Source organism: Dromaius novaehollandiae, chromosome 2 (genome assembly GCF_036370855.1).
Source record: "Dromaius novaehollandiae isolate bDroNov1 chromosome 2, bDroNov1.hap1, whole genome shotgun sequence".
Taxonomy (NCBI): domain Eukaryota; kingdom Metazoa; phylum Chordata; class Aves; order Casuariiformes; family Dromaiidae; genus Dromaius; species Dromaius novaehollandiae.
The window spans coordinates 94,877,863-94,894,462 of NC_088099.1; the positions used below are offsets into that span (position 1 = coordinate 94,877,863).

The 16,600-nt window shown below is 43.3% G+C and overlaps 2 protein-coding genes across 13 annotated transcripts in view; both read left to right on the forward strand.

The window, feature by feature from the left end:
- The first annotated feature begins 11 nt into the window (after window positions 1-11).
- On the forward strand, window positions 12-6,606 carry TDP2 (tyrosyl-DNA phosphodiesterase 2). The gene is made up of 7 exons (XM_026115664.2): window positions 12-299; window positions 380-453; window positions 2,394-2,561; window positions 3,873-3,964; window positions 4,420-4,538; window positions 4,906-5,076; window positions 5,950-6,606. The coding sequence occupies exons 1-7, from the start codon at window positions 12-14 to the stop codon at window positions 6,229-6,231; spliced, it is 1,194 nt and encodes a 397-aa protein (XP_025971449.1). The 3' UTR covers window positions 6,232-6,606.
- An 8,587-nt stretch (window positions 6,607-15,193) lies between these two features.
- KIAA0319 (KIAA0319 ortholog) overlaps window positions 15,194-16,600 on the forward strand; it is a 58,252-nt gene continuing 56,845 nt past the window's right edge. For 5 of the 12 annotated variants that reach the window (XR_010387800.1, XM_026115676.2, XM_026115678.2 and 2 more), the window contains exon 1: window positions 15,880-15,955. The gene's annotated coding sequence lies outside the window, so the exon portion shown is untranslated. Of the gene's footprint in view, window positions 15,269-15,396; window positions 15,508-15,874; window positions 15,956-16,600 lie in introns of those variants that run through there. The other 7 variants (XM_064506948.1, XM_064506949.1, XM_064506945.1 and 4 more) reach the window with 7 other exon arrangements.

The window sequence follows — 16,600 nt, forward strand, 5'->3', positions numbered from 1 at the left end:
GCCGCTTCGTCATGGAGGTGGCGGCGGCAGCAGGAGGCCTGGGGCTAGGGCTCAGGCGGCCGGAGGAGAGCGGCCCGGAGCAGCCGCCTCGCCGGGAGAAGGAGGAGGAGGACAGGGGGGAGCCGACGCAGCGCGGGGACGCGGAGGAGGACGAGGAGGCAGCGGAGGAGGAGGAGGAGGAGGGGGCGGCGGGCCGCACCAAGCGGCGGAGGGGGCTGTGCTCCGAGTTCGCCGCCATCACCAGCAGCGAGGCGGTGCTGGCGCGGCGCTACCTGTCCGAGCACGGCTGGCACCTGCAGGTGCGTCCGCGGCCGCGCCGGGGCCGGGGCTGCCCCCCGCGGCCGGCCGCCTTCCCACGCCCGGGGCCTTTGTGTTTCAGAGGGCGCTGAACGCCTACTTCGAGCCGCCGGTGCAGGACGCGGAGGCGCCGGGCCGCGCCGCGCCCGGGGGCTGGTGAGTGGCCGGGCGGGGGTCGGCGAAGGGGCGCCCGCCGGGGCGGCGCGGCGGGGGGGGAGTACGGTATTTGATAATAGATTACACTTTTTTGCTTCATACAACTGTATGCGTTAAAAAAAGCAAGCCTAGTAAATATTAGCTTGTATTTCTGGGTAGCCCTTGATGAGTTAGACTATGTCGGTGCCAAACTGCCAGCACCTTGGTCTTTTCTCCCCCTTTGTCTTAGGGGAAAGACCATATGTAGAGGTGTTTGCATTTTGCTGCTCAGTGTTTGGCTTCACCTTATACTTTAAGGTCTTGGTCAACTCGGAGCACATCTCGCCATCGGCACTGACAGGCTGGCTTAAAGAAATGTAGGCTGATGGTTTCAGAACTTTTGGGATTGATCTCAGCCTCTAGGATTTCTCCAAGTTGTGATACAGTATGAGTCGAAAGTGGGGCTTGATGTGGGGCCACCATCACAACATACACCCACAGGCAGACGTGTATGTTGGCCGTGTGGAGGTGAGGTCTATAGTAATGAAGAGCTGGTAATTTCTTAAAGTGCTGGAGAAATGTAATATTTTGTCCGTCTGCACTGTGACTAGCACCAATTCTGGACCGTTCCTAGTAAGCAGTAGTAGCAGTGCTAGTGTAGAAAACGCATAGGTTACAATTATGTTTTCACTAACAGAATGTAGTTGTTGGTGTCAGTATTGAGCAATTTTACTTCTTTAGGATTTCTGGTTTTAATTTTTCTAGCAGACAGTGCCTGTAGTAGTCTTGCCCCCCACTTAATGCACCAAATATTCTCCATCATTTTGAGGGAAAAAAAGTTTCAGTTGCTATTTTGCTATCTCTTGGTGTCTGTATATACTCTCATATTTCATCTCGTAGTCCTTCAGATTGTAGTATAAATATAAAATGTTACCATGGTAGGGAAGCTTCAGAGGTAGACACCACATACCACTCTTACTTATTTCAATATCTGTTGGCCTCTCCTCCTTTGTCTGCCTGTCTTTTTCTGTTCAGCTTAGATTACATGTAGTGGAATCTTACGTTTTTTGTGCAGCACCAAGTACAAAAACAGTGCTAAATTCCAGGTAACAAATTTTTGGTTCAGGGCCTTATTTGCATGTGTATGTCAAATCCTGTGCTTAAAAACAAAACTGTAGTATCTCAACTTTGTCAAAACAGTTTGTCTAGTCTTAGCTGTACTAGTCAACATGTTTTATTATAGACTCTCCCTTTACTGAAGGAGTTTACATTGGACTGTGCTTTAACAGCTGGAGTCTGGTCCTCTTTAGCGACACAATCCCAAAACAGGGACTAGATGGGCATTCATACTTTGACAGTGCTGGCTAGTCTTTATCAAGTCAACAGGGTAGACAGGGTCTTTGTCTTTGAGATGGGATTTGGGGTGAATGTTTCTGAAGAAAGCAACTCTGTCACACAGTGAGTTAGCACCAGTAAGTTCACAGGTGGCTCAGCTTTCCAGAAAAACTCAGCTGCTCTACAAGTAGGCACATAAAAGCAAGTTTTGGCTGTAGTTGTTTGCTTCTAATGTGTTGGAAAGTCTTTGAGAAATTAATATGTTCAGCTCCTCTTCAGAAAGTAGAAAAGGGAAAAAGTTGAATTATGCAAGTCCATTGAGTTGCATTGGTTTCCACCAGATTAACTTGATTTTGGAATGGTACATGTTGTCTTGTGTCTATAAGGAGTTAAAACCACTTACTTCACCCAAGTATTAAGGCTCTGTGTGATTGAGGTCTGTATGTTACGGCTAGTGCATTTCTTTGAATGAGGGATCAATTTATGTTAACTTATTTGTTGGAAAGGTTTTAGGTGGCCACTTGAAAGTTGTGAGGAGTCTAAAATGTTTTTCTTTAGAAGGTAAAGGAAGTAATTGAAGGGAGAGTAGTATTATGATGTTGACAAACAAGTAAACTGTCTTTTAGTGTTGACCTGACAGCTGATGCAACTACTAGTAATACTGGTGTCAATGGTGCAGACTCAAGGCAACAAGAAGATGACAGCAGCTTCTCAATAATCACCTGGAACGTTGATGGTCTGGATTTAGGAAATCAGCAAGACCGAGCTAGAGCAGTCTGTTCTTACCTGGCATTGTAAGTATAGCTTCATCTTTGAGTTGTCATGCACCTAGCTTCAAAGGAGAAAGCAATCTCCTTGTTTTAGATGCTCACAAAGTGTTTATGCCCAAATTATCTCAACACTAGATTCAACAATCCTTGATTTATAAATCATAAAATAGATGAATAAAAGTTACGTACTGGCTGGAAGAGGTCTGAACCTATGCAACATCCGAGAGATTAAAGATCTTGCAATGGATACCGGTGTTCTTTGTAATGAGCAGTACTGTTAATACCAAATTACAATCATATAGCAAGAGCATACTTCCATTCTGTGCATGAGAAGAGGTTAAAAGTCCAAGAAACTTATTTGTCTGGCTCCAGCAGAATGAGTAACTTCAGTCTAGAACAAACTACATGGCATGTGTGAAAAGTGGTTCTCCTGACGTTACTGTTATTGGGATATCAAAAATGAAAATGTGCAAGTTAAGACAAAAGCAATCTGTGAAGAAAAAAGAATCTGTGAAGAGAATAAAACTGCAGCATTGATTACCTTTTATGGTTACACCATTGGAAGCCTTCCATGAATATATATTTAAACAGTTTAACAATTACATAAATGAGTTTATCTTAATGCAGTAATTTATCAGTGTAAATTAAACTGATTTTAAAAAGTGTTAATTTAAGTTCCTCTTAAGCCAGTAGAAAGCCCTTAACCAAATCAGTTGATTTTATTAAACTGGGGTAATTCCATTTTTCTTCTATAGATAAGGCCTGAGGTTTTTCCTTCACTTGCTTAGAGCAGGTTTATTCAGCAGGGTAGCATAAATAGGGACAGTTGTAAAGCCACATCTAAATGAGCACTGTTGAGGCTGCTGCCTCTCATGAACCTTCACGGTTTGCACAGCACTAAGAAATAAAAGAGCTTAGCACAGATGAGACTGGAGAAAACAAATGGTAGGTTACTGCAGGGGTATCTGGTGTAAGGGAATAAGGAGGGGTTTGGAATCTACTGGAGATCTTGCAAAGCATGTTCCAAAGCGTGCTTTTCAGCTGTATAAGTTGAATTCCTCACATATGTATGACTTCACAGGTTTCAGTTTTTTACATTTTATTACTGTGGCAATAATAATCATTGTTTTCTCCCTTCAGTAATTGTAATGTGTTTACGTGCTAGTAAATATAGTGGAGTGTTTCTTGTTTTTGGTTTTTTTAACAGATTCTTACACTATCTAGGAAGACAAGAAAAAAAGTGCACCTGAAATCCCTGACCCTATTCTATTTGGCATCAGTGTGACAATGTCACCTTTCAGTATTTTAATTAAAAGCTTGTCTTGCTGATTTCAGATACAGTCCAGATGTGGTGTTTTTACAGGAGGTCATCCCAATGTACCTCTCTTATCTACAGAAGAGAGCAGGCAATTACACAATTATTCCAGGTAAGAAATAAGCCCTAACTTCATGAGACAGAAACTGGAAAAAATAACTTCAGTTTTATTCTGTCTCCTTTTCCAAAAGCTCGTAGGAACTGAAAAGGGTAAAGTGAAGAAAGAAGCAATTAAATTACTTTCTCTGTTTTGATACTGGGATATAGTTTCATGCAAAATATGCATGTGACTGGTGGTTTCCTTTTCTATTTTTTCTGCATTTTGAAAGACTGATTGCAAGAGTGGCCAAAAAATGACCTAGATGAGTAGTTTCTTAAACTTCTGGATAGAAAAAATCTGAAGACTTCTCACTCTTATTATGAAACTTTCAAGTAATGAGTTTGCACATCTTCCAAATTAGCATGATTCTCCCAGGTCATAGTGAAGAGATCTCTTTCAGAACCATAAATCTTTATGATGTGACCAGTGACCTTTCCTGGATCTCTTCTTTCCCTGTTCTTCTTTAGGTAACATAGATGGTTATTTCACTGCCATAATGTTGAAGAACTCAAGAGTGAAGTTAGTAAAACAAGAGATCGTACCTTTTCCAACAACATCCATGATGAGGAACCTTTTGGTTGTGCATGTGAGTCAGTATGTACTGAATAATTGCATGTCTGCCTTTGGAAAAACATCACAAAAAAAGGCTGGACTGACCTTATTCAGTGGCAGTCTCAAACAGAGCAGAAACAATTCTACTCCAAACATATGAAGTCAGTTGCATTTGATATTAGTGATCTTGACTCTTAAGTAAGTTACTGGCCATACCTCATTATCAAACATCAAACAACAGGATTAGAAGCCTGCTATCCACCTGTAAGCCATTCTGCTCCAGTTTAATACCAGAGTTAATCAGAGTTATGCCATTCAGTAATTTACTTTGTGGTTACTGTTTGTCTTTGAACTTCTTATCATGGTGTGGAATGCAATGTTGCTGCTTTTTTCATGTGCAGGTGAATGTATCTGGTAATGAACTTTGCCTTATGACCTCTCATCTAGAAAGCACTAAAGATCACTCTAAGGAGCGTATGAAGCAACTGCAAATAGTGTTAAACAAAATGCAGAAGGAATCCGAGTCCACCACTGTTATCTTTGGAGGGGATACAAACCTCAGAGACAGTGAGGTAAATAGAAATCAGCAACCTAATTATTTTGAGACAAAATCTTCCCAGGCACCCTTCCCCCCTCCCCCTTCCCCAAGGAATGTGATAGTTACTCTTGTGAACTGCTTAGGTACAAAAGAGATATGGAGCTTCTTGCTCTCAAAAGTGGAAATGTGACTAAGTAGAAGCTGTTGCATTACTATGCTGAAGAATTGTTACAGCTGAGGTGAGGTTTAGGAAGAGGTTTTCCGCCCACACACACCACAAAATGCTTTGTCAGCAATATTTATTTCTGAGAAGATGCAGGGAGAATTAATGACGTTTCAACTTTAGGAGTATTTTGAGAACCTGATCTTTATTTGCTCAGCTTGGGGCCTGCTTCTAAGAGAGAAGCTCGTCAAGTCAACAGAAGTAGTGTGCGCTCTGGAGAAATAGATCTTAGAAACTTGAATGTAATCTGTCATCATGGAGAAATTCAAAATTTAAAGTCATTTTGGCTGGTGCTGTTCAGAGTGAAATTTGTGCATTTGCTAAAAGGATGATGTTTCATCTTTTTCTTTAGTGAATTTCCATTGAGATGAACTGATAGGGCATTGTTTCAGAGAGCAGTGTTGACCCCAATACCTTGAAAGTGCGAAGTTGCATTTTATAGCATATTTTGGATTTAGGAAGTACTGCAGGAATTGGTCATGCTTTCAAGTCCCCTGTGAAATACTGCATTTTAGAAACGCCTCTAATATCTTTGTTTTCCACAACTAATGTTCTGTAAGAGAAAAAAAGATATATATATATATAGTGGAAAATAAGTTCTTCTTGGCAAACAGCGGTTTTGTTTCACCTTAAGTATTTGTGAATACAGTGTTGTGGTTTTTGTTTTTGTTTTTTTACTTTCAGGTTAGTAAACTAGGTGGTTTACCTAACAACATTATGGATATCTGGGAGTTTTTGGGTAAGCCTAAACACTGCCGTTATACTTGGGACACAAACTCCAATACCAACCTGGATGCAGCATACAAGTGCAAGTTGCGATTTGATCGCATATACTTTCGCCCTGCAGCAGAAGGAGGACATATTATTCCACAAAGTATGGACTTAATTGGATTGGAAAAACTAGACTGTGGCAAATTCCCTAGTGATCACTGGGGTCTTCTGTGTCACTTTGATGTGATATTATAAAAAAAAAAAAAAAAAAAAAAAAGCTTGTATTTCTAATTTTAAGTGTTTTCTTGTTTTATGAAGTCTTACATTCTCAGTTTAAAGGCTTATTTTATTTTCAGTCCTAGTGAATTCTGTTCTTGACTTCTGCTGAAATGTCTTCATTTCAGACTAAGGCTCCATTATCCTTATTAACTGCATGGATTCTTGAATCAATTTTAAACAATTATTTTTAACAGTGTACACAGATACAAAACCAAAATCTGCTATTAAAGTGGGAGGAAAAAACTGTAAATGCAATTCATAAACATACTAGGTAGTTTAAATGGCTTTTGTTTTGTCATGCATTATAATATCTCATAATAAATACTGATTTTGTTTTTAATGTTCTTATAACTCTTGTCTGCCTTTTTTTTTCTCTTCCCATTGTTGTTTACAGCCATGTGTCTTTCAAGGCACTTTCTATTAGCTCCTGAAGTTTGAGTTGTATGTATGTAGCCCCTCAGGCAAAATAATAGAGGAGCTGTGGGAAGAATGACTAAGTTCTTACAGAGTAAGGGTTTCTTAAGCAATAATTAAACCAATATGGAGCAGATTTAAGAATGACCTGCTGTCTGTTTGACAAGAAAAGGATATAGTCAGGTGCATGGCAGTCACATGCTTAGGCTGGTTTCTAACTTGCTTTATGCTTGTTAACCTGGATATAAGAGCTGCGAATTAAAACACAATTTGTATTTCCAGTGAACTTTTAGAAACAGAAGGCTATTGTAAATTGTCATGCAAAGCTTAAGCACTTCAAAGTCTAACTGACTTTGCAAAAGATGAAATAGGCTTTCTTACTCAAAGATCTGTGTAATCAAAGTACCATGCTGTATCACAATGGTATAAAATGGAAAGTCTGACCTCTAAATTCAAAGGTAAAGTTTAGAGCACTGGCGTGGAAAGGAAGCATGAAAAAGCTGTATCAGTGGTGCAAAGTGCACCCAGTGTCTGTATTAAAGTACAAATTTACAAGCTCACTCTTTTTGAAGATTATAATGGTGCAGATAGGAAGTTGGGTGCCAGCTGGGAATTATGAGAGTCTAAACTTAATCTTTTTTTGTCTTGGGTCTCAAGCCCAAGGCTAAAAAATTATTTTTGATGGACCTTTTTTTTTTTTTCTTTTAAGGGGTGTGCTGATGTTGGTAAAATCACTTGAGTGTAAGAATATGTAGACTGCAGGGCTAAGATTTGAAGTGTCAAAATGGTGATTAGCTGGTGATTGGCACTAGTTCCTCTTTTTTTGTGTGTGGGGGGGGCGCACAGGGGCCTCAAGAACAGGAGCCCCACAGATCAGCAAGCTGAATGGAAGATGCTGTGGGTAGGCAAGAGGAATTACTGGGAAGGGATGATAATGGCAATCTGACCCCTTTACCTGGCTCCAGCCAGCTGTGAGTTAGTATTCATAGCTGTGACCCTGCTGTTACCTGAGTTGCTGCTTGCATAGTCGGAGGAAAACAACAGCGGCACCACCCTGCACTCTGCCCTGGCAATGAGGAAAACTCCAAGGACAGGGGAAACTTGGAGTCTATTCCCTTCCTCTTTGAGAAGAGATTTGAGTTTGCGCTTCTAGGTGAAGGCTCAAACGACCATCCTAAAGAGTATTGCTGGCTAGGGGAGAGGTCTCAGTTTCTTTCTCGGAAGCTGCCCCATTTTGTCTGGCTTGTTCCTTGTGCTAGAAATGAAGCATGAAACTGCCTGGTCCCAGAGGTTAGTGTGTTTGCTTAGTAGGTGGGAAATGTGGGCTCCAGTCCTTATGCTAGATATGCAAGTCTAATCAAAGCCCTTGGGTAGGGAACTGAGACTGATTTAAATGCCATCAGTTTGTCTTTTTGGCCAGGTGTTTCTTCTGCACCAGCTGGCTTCAGACTGCAACAGATCATCTCCCTGTCACTAACCTTTTTGGAGCAAGTCTTGTCTGTCCTGCAACTGGTTTATGAGCGACAATATAGCACAAAGCCAGCATAAACAAGTATTGGGGGCAGCATGGTTGGACAGACATAGTATGTAATCATGGCCATGTCAGAGCCGCATCAAACCAGCAGTACTGAGTAATCCAACAATCAACGGAGTCGGAATTAACCCTTGTGGTATTATGGCTCAGCCTTCCACATCTGCACATGTGCTTAGACCTGCCAAGCACTGGGGAGAGAAGAATGTGTCTTGACTGCCCTTTCCACCTCTGCTTTGCGCTGCTGTTTGTACCTTGAAAGCAGCAAATGAGGCCTTGGAGTGATACAGGGTGATGGAAGGCAGATCTGTGGATCTCTACCCACTTAGGTCCAAGCCAGAAAGAGGTGGTCTGGGTACCCTGGGAAGACATCTGAGTCTTTGCTGAACTCTACCAGAGTGTAGGTGATGAGTAACAGCTGCACATCAGGTTGTTTGATGATCTCAGTTTTTGACTAACATCCTTCACAAGCAAGTAAGTGATTTGTGTTTATTGTCTTGAACCTTACCCTAAAATAGTCAGAATACTTAACCAGTTTCCCCTCATCCCAAGAACTTAGAGGCCTGAGGTAGATGCATTTTTCCACTGGTTCAACAGGAGAGGTATGTGCCCCTGGTTAAACAACAGAACAAACCCCAAAGGGTTAATTCATCTCTACAGAAAGCAGTTGCAGGAATCTCCCGTCCTGCATTCACTTCTTTAAACATCAAACTCCAAATTCCTTTTACTAAAGGTGAAGGAGGCTGGCATCTTTTGGGAAGTATGTCCAAATCCTAATGTCCTGATCACTCTCAGCACATGCAATTATTTTCTAATTATTGAGCTTCAAAAACAAGGAAGAAGTCACTGAGGCTTTTTTAACTTCTCTTGTTGGGTCCATGACCTGCTCTTTCTACCCTGAAAGAAATAGTGCCATAAAAAAGCAAAGGGGAAAACCCACAATTGCCAGGATTTCCCTTGCTGATTTCAAATGGGGCTAGCCCAGCCACATCCTCTGAGCTGTCTCGTGCCTTCTTCTGCCTCACTAAGACTAAAGAAATGTCATGAGTTTTTTTACAACATTTAGAGTTCCTCTCCCTCCCTGGTAGTTGCAGCCAAAGGATTTGTGGGGAAGATGAAGACAGAGGATGATGCCTTAACCTTCCTAAAAATCTTGGAGGAGGGGAAAGCACAATAAACTGCTCGTGCTTTGTCAAAGGAAGCACCAGTTGGCAGGGCTTCCTGTATTTTGGCTGCTTTTGCTCATAGGGCTGCACCTTCTGGACTATTTTGGAAGGTAAGAAAAGGTTAATGGGTGATGTTCTAGGACAGGTTTTTAATTTGGAGAAGAGGGGAAAAAAGGTGGTTTGGACCTGTGTAGGTACAGCTCTTGAGCTAAATCATACAGGTGTCTAAACTCTGGATCCATCTCTAGCATTGACTAACTGATCCCTCCTTTCATCGACAGTCTTTCTTACCCTTTGAAATAGTTTGAGCAAGGACATAATTTTATCAAGAACAAGGGAAGACAACACTTTGTAAGAGCTAATTCATTTTTCTAGTTATGAAGATAAGCAAGAGAAAGACTTTATTTAATATAATTAGTGGTTAGTCATTTTTTCAGCATAAGGAAATTATGCATACAGCTTTTAAAACTCCTTGAACTGTAGTAAAAGTAATCATACTTAAAAAAATTAAGAGGACATAAATGCTAAATGTTTTACTGACTACTGAATGTGAAGCAAGCACTACATCTTTACTTAAAAACACTTTAAACCACTTAATAAGTACCCAAATTGCTGACAATCAAAAGCAGTCAGAGCTCTTAAATTAATATGCCTCTTCATTTAATCAGTGATGTAAAAGGTAAAATATCTGCTGGATATGGTAACCAAAACTTGTGAGAAAATTAAACATAAATATTTAAAGGGATAGAAATAGTAAAGTAAAACCAACGAAAAGATTTCTTGGGCTACAAATTATAATCTGATTTCTTTTGCTGATTCAGTGACATAATATTATGGCATCTGTGTATCCCAAGGGACTTACACAAACATGTGGATGTGAGGAAAATATAATATGTCTCTCTTACTGGTAATAATAACAATGGAGCTTGAGGAAATAATATACTACTGGAAGCGTCATTTTATTAGTATTTTGATTCAAACATCAAGGGGAGCAATTTCCTCTGAGGATACAGCTAAAGTCTTGAACTTTTCCACATAAAATAGTTTGAAATTACTAAAAGAGAAGAGCTATGCATAGAACAAAATAAAGAGATGTTAAACATCTAGGGAAGTGAATAATAAATAGTAAATAATAAATGGATGGATTTTAAAAAAATGAATGAAGAAATAAATAGAAGGCAAAAACTCATGTAACTGCAGAAAACAATGTTGTCATGGCTAAAATCAGATACCTAAAGAATATCTATCCTCTTAAATGAAGGGAGTAATCTGAAACCATAACTAATGAAAGACTGGTTTTACAAAGAAGTGCAAGGAAGATTAAACCTATAAATATCACACATTATATAAGGGGTAGCAAGTTCATTTGATGCAAGAACAGACAGGACATCCAAAATTACTAGATCAAAACACAAGCATGATTGCTTGTATTATGGCGACACCTGCAGTGCCTATTGTTACAGCTGCTGTACAAAGTCCCTGCCCTATAGATCTTAACAGAGAAATTAAAACAATGCAAAGAGTTGGAAATAGTTAGCAAGGAGAGAATAAAGATGAGAGTAGTCACATAGAAATAGTTGGGCCGTGGTTGGATGAGCAAACGGTGTGCTTTTCAGTTGTATCAGCTCAATACGACCGAAAAACTCCACAAAGGTCATGTTGTCGCTTTGGCATATTTAGTGTGTTTTTATCCAGTGTCAAGTATCTCGGTACAAAATCCCACTGAAGACACAGTGCATGCAGATGCTGTCTTGAAATACTTAGTCCAGGTAAAGCTCAAGCAGGGGTTATGGAGTGACTTTGCTTCATGTCATTAAGGTAAAAATTCTCAAGTTTTGTCTTCACTAAGTCTATAATAAAGACTAATTAATATCGATTCCAAAAAAGCATCTCTTTATGTATTGGAGATAAGGCATGCCGTGAAACACCAGCTCTGAGAAAAAACACAATCCCAGCCATTAGGAAGCCATCAGCGAAACACTGTCATTTTGGTAATGGCTGAGAAAACAGGTCTTAAATGGAAGATGAGGTAAGCAGAAATATTGCTAAATTACAACATTTCAAACGGAAGAAATACTGTTGTCTATGACAACTCACAGTAAAATCACTAGTGTGTCTTATTAATGCAGTGATGCACAAATGAAAAGAAATTGAGCTACTGACATAAGGAGATACTGTAAGAGCAGTGTCTTGAATAAGGAAAGAGTATTCCTTTGCCTTGATGAAGGATAACATACTTAAATGAAATAAAGCAACGCTTATACTATACTATTCCTACCTTTTGTACTATTATTAGAATTCCTGATGCTGTCTGTCACTGGTGGGAGAGAGAAGCTAATAACAATCTACAAAACAAATCATTTGCTCAGGCAGAAGCTTTACCTGAACCTGGTAGCAGAAATAACCTGTGAGCACAACTGACAAAGCTGGGCAAATATGGCCAAGAAAGGGAGCTCACCTCACAGTGACTTTCAAGAACTGAAAACTACGGAAGAATCAGAAAAAATTGTGTTTCGAATACCTTAAAAGTGAACACTACACTCTTTTGCAGTTTTGGCAGAACTCTTCCCTAATCGAAACCGATTTTTTAAAATATATTTTTAAGATGCAGGAGGGAGAGTATGTTTTAAAAAAGTGCAACAAAACCTGACAAAGTACTAGTAACCCGACTATCCTGGCAGCTCCCCGGGTGCCCCCAGTCATCCCTGGTCCCTGGGGCACATGGGGCGCATGTGAGAGGCAGGCGCCAAAGCGCCTCAGAGTGTCCCCCTGGGCGATGACAGCCGCCCAGGGCTTTTTGTCTGGCCAAATGACTGCACTTATTGTGGAAAGGCAGATGGAGGTAACCAGATCAGCATTTACGCAGGAGGCTACAGTTTGAGGCTTTAAAGGTCTTCAGATAGCGTTACCACATGCTAAGCCTATTATTTCATCAGCCTAAAGCCTATTAGTTCATCAGTGCTATGAAAGGCAAGAACTGGCTCAGCAAGAAAATACCATCTTAGCCTCAACCATCTGCAGCAAACCTGCTTTCTTGTTCTGCTCCTCCATTTCAGAGCATTTCTGGAGTTTACAGACTGTGAGTGGGCAATAGGTGCTGCTGCTAGGTTTTATAGCAAGAGACCTGTTTGCTCTGATGCTTTTGCATTTCAGCAGGACCAGCTGTGTTGTGTGCAGTCAATGGAGATGGAAGGCTGTTTGTGAGAGTCAATGGCACTGGATCAGCTATTCCCATGTGGGGAGAGGAAAGGGAGGGACAGCTCCTGCTCCGATTCTTTCCCTAATGCTGTGACCGAGATGGTGGAATGCACCTTCTCACAGGATGAGCAGAGGACTTGTCTCCCTAAGCCTGTGCTACACTAAGCGGCATTTTTGTATACTTGCACAAGTCATTCAAAAGCTGCCAGCTCTGAGTATTCAAGTGAATATTCTCTCTTGCAGAAGATAAGAAAGATTTTGTGCAGACACACCTGGTGCTTTTACAGTTAGTAAAATTGGGATCTCACAACCATGCAAAGCACTAGTAAAATTAGGATCTCACAACCATGCAACGCATTGAAAGCCAATCACCTTCACCTCCTGGGTGAGTAAATGGGCCCTCTGTGCAGCCAGGAAGGCTGCAAGGCATGAGAAATGGTGCTGCATTGCAAGGGAAAGAGAGCCAGTCTTCCTGTCTCCACACACATTTCCCCTTCAAAGTCAAATGATCTTGGTCAACATCACAAACAAATGTAGCATTGATCCTTTTATTCTGTTATTAGAATAATTGTTAAGAACTCACTTTAGATATTTTTACCTTCAAATAAGGGATATTCAGCCTCCAAAGCCTAGAGAAAAGCTGACCTAAACAACCAATACATGGAAAGCAAAGAAACTGGAAAATCAAAATTGGCATAACAACATAGCATGAAAAATTTTTAAAACAATGCAAACAGACAGTTCCTTTAGGCTCCCTCATCTATATCCACAAGCAATCCAGTAATATAGTTCAGCAATTTAGTTCCTCGCTTTACAAAGCAAGCACATGAACAACGGTCTCCCCATACCAAGGAAGACTTGAGTAGCCTCAGGAAATGTAATACAGCCTGTTTTTTAAAAAATTGGGAAGGTGTCAATCAGAAGGAAACTAAAAAGAGGAGGTAGAAATGGTTGCATGCTGAAGAAACAACATTTTTGCATCTTCAGAACAGTTTTTAATCATCCTGTAGCACTTGCAAAATACCCTTTTCCTGAGTCAAGCATTGCTGATAATTCATTAAAACCTAAGCAGAATTCAGCAATGCACAGAATATCACTAGCAGGTGAAACAGAGAATGTGGGACCTTGACAGGCTGATGCAAATTAGCATTAAATCTTTATAATTAAAGTTTGAAATTCAAAGCTCTTCATATTTTATTTCACTTGAAAATGAAACTGCTTGCTTGAAACGTTGCGAAGCCGGGCAAACTTAAACCAGCTATTTTGTGTGGAACGTGAACTCTGGTCCTGAGTAGAAAAGGGTCTTCTACCAAATGGAAATAGGCCAATTATTTTGGAGCGCGATTGTAAGAAGCAAAGAAACAAATGATTTCTGCATGTTCTGACTACAAACATGTCACAGTCATTCAGCAGAAAATGTGAATGAGGAAGAATTAGGGTAGAGTAATATCAAAAGGACAGAAATGCTGATATTTTATTGAAAAGCAGTGCCAAATAAGGTATGGGTACTTCTAGAGAGGTTTTAGATGGAGGTATCTCTCATTAGGATGCAGGGCTTTGCCAGATGAGCAGTATTGGGTCTCTAATCTTTAAAAAAAAGAAAAATCAGAAAGAAGGAACCAGAAGGAAAGCAGAAAGAGGACATGTAGGTCAGGGCGCTCAAGTGAGAGTCGTAGAGAGGTGCCACACTCCGATCCCGCTCCAGCTGCAGCAGCCCCGGTGCACCTGGTCACTGTGGGAAGCAGTAAATCCATAACAAAATGCTTAAAACACCACACTCCAGCTCTGAGCAGTCGCAAGCCACAGAGGCGCCAAGGCCTTCAGGTAAGGTTACAACAATAACGAGGTAGGAGCCCATCTCTGCAACCCTCCAGCAGGCCATCAGAGACACGGAGGTTGTCCTTCTCACACCCCAAAGAGAAGTCGTGTGGCTTTCCTTCTCCGTAGCATGGGGGGCTTAACGACCTTCCACCCGTCAACAGCCAAATTAGGAACTCCAGGCGAAAGCTGCCCACCCCACACCTCCCCTTCCCAAGGAATGAAGCAGAAGCATTAAAACTTGGCCGTCTGGTACCTCAAGGCTCTGGCCGCATGTGCTTCTTGCTGTCTCGCCTATGGCAGCCGAGGCCCAGTGGAGCCTCTGGAAGGACAAAACCCTTCTTAGGGTGAGCCCGGGTCAGGTAAAACCCCTCCAGCGGCACCTTGTCCCTGAGTAGCGCCAACAGAGGACGCAGGCACCTGGGGTGGCCTGGCCTTGCGCTGCCCCAGGCACAGGCCGCCCCGCGCCGAGTCAGATGGTGGCATCAGGGTGAAACACGAGGCAAGCGGGACTGAAGGCATATTAAAAAAAGGGGGGGGGGGGAGAGACAAAAAAACAGTACGTTTTATTAATAAAAGAGGAGCGCGCTTCACGCACCGCGCCGCGCCCTCGGCCCGCCTTAGCGCCGCCGCCGGGGGCCGAGGCGCTGCCTGGCCCAGTCCGGTCGGGTCCGCAGAGCCGTTTCGGTGCCGCCGGGGCAGCCCGGTGATGGGTGGCCCCGTGCCGGGGCCTGGCAGGGCCTCTGCTGCCTGGCGGCCGCGCCCCCTCCCCAAGATGGAGGAGCGGCGCCTCCGCCCCTCAGCGCCGCCGCAGGGCCGGCGCCGGCCCCAACCCCCGCCAGGAGCTGCCTCCGCCGCGCCGCGGCCCCGCCGGGAGCCGCCGCAGGTGACGCGCCCTCCCCGCGGAGCAGAGTGGGGCGGGGAGGGGCGGAGTGTGGGGGTCTCGGGGCGGTGGCTGCCCCCCTCCAGCCGGCGGGAGGTGAGCGGAGGGACGGCGCCTGCTCCGCAGCGGCGGGCGGCACCTCGCCGCCCGGCTCGGCCCCGCCGAGCCGCCGCCCGGCCGCTGCACACCCGCTGGACGGAGAGGGGGAGGGAGGCCCGCGCCCGGCCGCCCCCCGCCGCCAGGTAGGGCCGGCGGGGCCGGGCGCTGCCGCGGCCTGGGCGCGGCAGCAGGTGCCGGCGCGGCGGGGAAGGGGCGGGAGCGGGGCCGGGGCCGGGGCCGGGCAGGACCCTGCGGCAGCGCGCTGGGATGCTGACGGGGGTGTACGGCGGTTGTCGGGTCTGCGGGGAGTTTGGGGGTTTTATGGGGCTTTATTACTTATTTTTCTTTTTTTTCTTTTTCTTTTTTTGTTTTTGTCTATGTGCGTGCTACCTGTTGGGCCGGGAGCGTGGGGAGGAACAACAGCGGGTTCCCGGCTGCGTTGAGGGAATGCGTATATATTCGGGTATTTAATTCGCAGATTTTTTTCCTTTTTTTTTTTTTTTCTTCAAGGCTCAGAGAACTTCGGTAAGACTTTCCAAAGTGTGCGTGTACTGGTAGCTGAGCTGAGGAGTCGCAGCTTTGTGTTTTCCTGTAGGTATTGTAGGAACATAGGAGTATTGCTGTTGTTGAGTTGCTGTGGGGTCCACTGCTGAAGCGTGTTCGTTACAGCCCTAGCATGCGTGGACGTGGGCCTGGGGAGCGCGGTGCGGGGGCTCAGTGCGCGAAACGCTTTATCAGGTTGCCTTACAGCTGGTAGAGCAGTGCCTAAGCAAAAGGAAATGTTAAGTGTCATTTTTTCCTTTTTATTTTTTTTATTTATTTTTTATTAGCGCTGTTCTGGTTGCTGTGTGCAGTGTGGTGGCTCCACAAACGCAGCAGGCAGTCCCCACGTTCGCCCTGACCCCCTTTCAGTGTGCCTCATTTAACCTATGAACTAGTCAGTCTCCGTTCCTCCCTATCTATTTGTGTGTTTGTGCGGTCGGAGTGCTCTCACCTGCCTTGTGCCAGGCTCTGTAACAATATAGTGGAGTTGATATTGGATATATTGGCTTTTAAACTGGTAGGTTCTGTATCTGCTTTTGCCTTTTTATTGCTTTCTAGTAGTAGCCTGATGCTGAGCCACACAGCTCTAGTAAACGCTTGTTCTGTTTAATTACTCACTTGTCTTGTTTTGCAAGGTTGACTATTGCAGTTGATGTTCCGCCATTAGGCATCATCTTAAGCCAAATCAACATC